Raw genomic sequence first — 5548 nt, 5'->3', positions numbered from 1 at the left:
TAATCTGTTTCATAAGATCTGTCTAATATGACAGCTATATCATCTAATCATCTAATCTAATCACAACCTGAATAGTTACCAAATGAAGTACTTGAATTAGACTTCATCCATTTCTTTCCACGGGTAATGAGCTTGTCGGGGACATTCCATTGTTCAGCATCCGGCACCTCCCTCTTGACGTGCATGATGTCAGAGATCGTGTCAGGGAGAAGTCGATTCCTAAACGGGGCTTTGACCATTTTTTAAGGTTGTAAATTGCCACTCTGCAGAGGCACTACTGTGTGGCAAGCTCATCATTACCCGCATAAACTTTGGCAAGGCAGTGAAAGCTGGATCTCCAGTTCCATCTTCGATAGATGAAAGACAATTCCAAAATTTCTGGACTGAACCTTTAGCAGCATCAATCTCACCTTTTAAAAAGGGAAGATGTCTCCAGTCCCTGTTCAATAATTCTACGTTAATACTGTCTTCAAAGCAAGGGTGGAAATGCCAGAATAAAGCTATGATTGAGGAACTCTGGCCTGAAATTGCTGTCTTGGGAGACAACAAATCCAAAATTTTCAAAAGTGGATTTTTACTGTCAATACGAGTTTTAATTTCACTGCATAAAGCTATGTAGAATGCGAGACAGTTCTTTTTAATGGAAGTGAGTCGCCGGTCATCTAATGTCCCTTTTTCAATGCTGTCAAAAACAAAAATTTTGAACTGAGCTCCAAAGTAAATTTCTTTTTCCAAGTTCTTAAAGTTCATAGGGTTTGTGAAGTTAATTGCAAACGGTGATCCTTTAGCAAGAGTTAATCCTTCATCATTGATAAAATTCCGCGCAATTTCTGTTAATGTTTCCCCAACAAATTTGAGTAGTCGGTGGACTTTAACTTCAGTGCTTTGATATTCTAAGTTAAGCCTGTTGACTGTTGGAAAAACATGGGCCAAAAAGAAATAATACAGTTTTACAGAGGGGTCTTTCAAGGCTCCATACAATTTTGCGGCTTGCGGATCTCTTCCTTCCTGTTCAGGAATAGTGAAAAACAAAATCAAAGCCCCCCTCTGCTCCAACAAGCGATCAGCTACTGCCTCAAAAGTGAGCCATCTAGTGGCAGAGGGGTAAAGCAAAGCATGCTCTGCAACATTGCAAAATTCTTGAAATTCCTTAAACTCTCTTAGCCACTTTGCACTGTTGGAGACATAGGCGTAGATGTCGCCGCTGAACTTAACAATTTCCGCAGGAAGCTTTTCACAAGCTGCAGAAGGGCACCATGCAAAGCTGTGACATATGCAACCAAAAACTGAGAGCCATGGAACGTCTTTCTTGATTTGAGCAGCAAGTCCATTATTCTTGCCGAGCATAACGCTTGCATTATCTGACGGAAATCCCACAATATTCTCCAAAGGAATGTTTCTACCTCTGAATACTTTATAAATGAGTTTCTTCAAGCCAGCAGCAGAAGCATCAGTAACGACTGGGAGAGCAAGAAAGTACTATTTTATTTCAGAAGTACTCATGTCATAATGACAAGCTATCATAACTAGAAACTTTGTGCCTGTTTTATCTGTGCTTTCATCAACAATTTATGAAAAATTGCAGGCACGAAGTTTATGACTAAGTCGGTCAATAGCATATGGAGCAATTACATTTTTTAGAATGCAAGTGGTTTTTGTTCGTCCCCATGCAATAGGTTTTAAAATAGAGGAGTCTGGTATAAACTTTTTCATAATACCAGGCAAAGAATCCATGGTTGTAATTTACTTATTGTCTGATACTATCCAAGCAGCGATTGCAATTTCAAGTCTTAGTGCCTGTGTTGCAATTATAGCCTTCTCCTTTGCTTCTCCAATAAGCTTCAATTCACCAGCTTCCTCGTCTACTACTTTTACTTGATTTTTTTGTAATTGCATTCTTGTCAGGTGAATTCTGGTAGAAGCATGCTTTTCCAAGTTAGATACACTTCCTGCAAGTATTTTATCACAATACTTACAATATTGTTTGTAGCCTTCTGAACTAGGCTGAATCCATTCTCTCAGTTTCGGGTTTAACAACCATTTATCAGTATATTTTCAAAGCTTTTTACGCTCTTTCTGCATTTAGAGCTAGGCTTATCGCTATCATTGGTGTATGAAGGTTCAGCTGCACTTTCATCCATCTCAATATTTCCGAGCACTGAGCCACAAGAACTAGATTCACAGTTGGGTTCAATCAGTTCTTTCTGTTGTTCCCGCCTTCGCTCAAGGTCCCATTCTTTTTCTTCGGCTTCCGACTCTCTCTCCTCAAATTCACTTTGCTCCAAGTCAGTTTTCTCACTCTTAGCAGCAACATCTGGGACAGAAGATTGAATGCCCAGTTTTGAGAAGAACTTCCGAATGTCCATGGCAGGATTTGTATCTGTAAATATTTAATTTTTAGGACAGCAACAGTGGCTAATGAAATCTTTTTTTTTTCTTATTTTTCTTCTTTTCCATTTTTAGAGTTTTGCTTACTATTGAGCCGGGTTGCTCCTTACATAGAGTTTGTTACCATGAACTGTTTAATAATGTCAATTCAAAAACGGAATTTAAAAACTCGTATGTAGCCAAGGATTTACCTTCGCATTAGATATCTTCTCATCATGCTCCCAGAAGCAGTGACCATGTCTGTATCTTGACTTAGATACTAGTAGCCAACAAATACGTTGAGATACAAGTACAAGTAAAAATACCTTACTGTGCATAATTTAGGGTAAAAATTTAGACAGGCTATTATTAGCTATGCTGAAAAGTGGTTAGCTCAGGGAAATGAACGGATGGATTTAGTCTACAGACCAACGTATGTCCTGGGAAGATATTTTGAAGTACCTAACTCCACTCCTTCTCTTTTCAGAGGGTACTGACATTTGATGAACTTTAAAAGTCTCAGTATTACAAAAGTGAAAGCTTGCGAAATAGTGTTTCAGTAAAATTGTAGTTTAGCTACTTTTTGCTTTCTTGGAAAAGGGTTAGGTTAGGAAAATGAAAATTTCAGGGATAGATCTACAGACTCAATTATGTCATGGGAAGGTGTTTTGAAGTACCCAACTCCACTACTTTTCCCTTTAGAGGGTTCTGTTCTGGCCTTTGATGACCCTTAAAAATATTTGTGTTATAAAAACTTTTAAAATAGATGTTGTGCTTAAATGGAGCAGAAGAAAACTGTTTTCAGCTACACAGCTTTGCTCAATCCTACTTTATAATGTTTCAATGATCTGTATATACATTCCCTAAATTTAGAAAAAAAAAATTGGTCTGGCTTTGGTCTACTTAAATAACTAGGATTGTATTTTCAAGACTGAAACCAGACAAAAATAAACCAAAAACCGGAAATTAAAGTAAAATATTTTTTTGTCAAAATTCAAATCACTGGCTATTGAAAATAAACAAAAAAATCATTAGTATCACCAAAGAAAATTCTTACTGGGCCTCTAAAATGAGGCTGAACCTTCTTTGATCAAGGCTAAAAAGGATTATTCACGTTCTGATCACTATCTACTTAAAGATAGATTGGTTACTGGCAACTGGAAAACAGCTTGCCAATTGCTTTTGAAAGAAATTTTGGTAAGGTTTATATTAACAGAGTATTCAGTTAGCTAAGAAATAAACTTACCTCAATAGTCAGAATTGCATCCTGAATCTAAATTTAACATGCTTTTAAGTCGCAAATGAACTTTATCCCACCCCTATGTATACACCAATTCAGGGTATAAATTTGCAAATTGGGAGGGTGGGGGTAAAGTTCATTTCTGATGCAAATGAATGTTAAATTTGGATTCAGGATTCAATTCTGACTATAGAGATAAATTTATTTCTAGCTACCTGAATAGTGTGTTAATATAAACCTATCCTTATCCAAACCTTAAACCTCATGAAGTGGAAGAAGGTGTCTTGGGAAGGAGCGTTAGAAATGCAAATAGGAATATTAGTAAAAACTTTTTAAACCTGGGGTAGAAAAGAGGACAGGAGGTTTTTGACTTATAAATAATACGAGAATATGGTAAGGAATGTTGACAATGTATGAAAGTATTAACTAAGGAGGTGGGAAATGAAGGTCATGGATCAAATTGCCAAGGATATGGAAGATGCGAGCAGACGGCATAAAAGTAAAATAATATTTTGGCATATTAACAAATTGAGAGGAAGAACTCAGTCTCGACCTGTTCCAGTTAAAAATATTAACGGGACCTAAATTAGTGATAAGAAAATGTAAAAAAAAAAGAGATGTGTGCAGAACATTTTGAGAATAGGTTAGACTGTGATGAAGTTGCAGGATATAATAAAGAAAAGAAGGGAATTTTTTGACAATTTGAAGGTAAATAACGATTTATTTTGCAGAGAAGGTAGAGACGGTGCAAAAAGGATGTAAAAATAATGAGGCATCAGGTGCTGATAGTCTTGCCAATGAGTTTTAAAAATATGATGGTTGCGAAGTTAGGGACAAATAATTGAATAAAGAATATGATTCTCGAAAAAAGGGAAGTGCCTGGGGATCTTAGGAAAACTTTAATTAAAACACTTCATAAGAAAGATGATAAGAGGAAGTGAGGTTATTATTGAGGCAGTAGCCTGATTTCTGTAGAAATCAAATTACTTACCATGACGGTATTTATTAGAATGGAAGATGTTGTACATAAATTCTTAAGAAAGGAAATTTATGGTCTTAGGATAGGCAGCGGATGCCTTGAGCAAATTTTCACATAATTAAATATCTGAGAAGAAGCCAATAGAAGAGCTTTAGTGAAATTCCCGTCCTGGTGCGAATATATCAACATGATTAGAGCTATGTATGAGAACAGTATCACTGTAGTTAAAGTAGTAAGTAAGGCTAGTAGCTAGTTTGATGTTGAATAAGGAGTTCAGTACGGTTATATCCTATCCTCGTTTATATGGAATATTATGATGGGCTTGCCCTAAAGACAGCGAATGCTATGGGAGAGCATGGAATCAAACGGGAAGCTAAAACTCTCCTAGACTTAGATTATGTAGATACAAGGCCGTATCCAGGGGGGGGGTTGAATCCCTCCCCCGAAATATTTGTCCGACTCATAAAAGCGTAAAAAAAAAATATTAACTAATTTTTGATTTGATTTTTACATTTTTTTCGTACCCCCCCCCACCCCAAAAAAATTTTTTTGTAAAAAAGTTTTGAAGAATAGGAAGTTAAGGTTGTAAACTAATATTAGAAAATTGGAAGCTGCAGTAATGACGGTGATAGGACAGGGCTCTGAAATGTGGGCGCTACGAAAGGCACAGGAAGATTTAATGAATGTTTTTCAGAGGAATTGTCTAGATACTCGTTAAAACCAGTACGTGTTCTTGGTACCGTTTGACTGACCGTATGCCAAACAACAAATTAAACGAAAAATGTGGTTCCCGCTTTCAAGAGCTATAATGATAGAAAATTTGAGATGGGTAGGACACATCTTACGGATGAATGATGACAGATTGTCAAAGATTTTTTGGCAATTTATGTCATTTTTGACCATTTATTTGGGGTCAAACGATAAACAGCTCGTCCCCGAATGGGACAGGGGGAGTCCATATG

General features: G+C 36.8%; 1 protein-coding gene across 1 annotated transcript; it reads right to left on the bottom strand.

Moving 5' to 3' along the window:
• Positions 1-219: 219 nt before the first annotated feature.
• LOC148941537 (protein ZBED8-like) lies at positions 220-1896 on the bottom strand. Its single transcript, XM_089104190.1, has 2 exons — positions 1762-1896; positions 220-1479 (listed from the first exon to the last, which is right to left on the bottom strand). The coding sequence occupies exons 1-2, from the start codon at positions 1894-1896 to the stop codon at positions 220-222; spliced, it is 1395 nt and encodes a 464-aa protein (XP_088960316.1).
• Positions 1897-5548: the final 3652 nt, after the last annotated feature.

Source organism: Artemia sp. Qi Xiang Cuo, chromosome 18, assembly GCF_049724085.1.
Source record: "Artemia sp. Qi Xiang Cuo chromosome 18, ASM4972408v1, whole genome shotgun sequence".
Taxonomy (NCBI): Eukaryota; Metazoa; Arthropoda; class Branchiopoda; order Anostraca; family Artemiidae; genus Artemia; species Artemia sp. Qi Xiang Cuo.
Note: the sequence above shows the minus strand (reverse complement) of the source record. Positions and strands in the feature narration are given on the sequence as shown.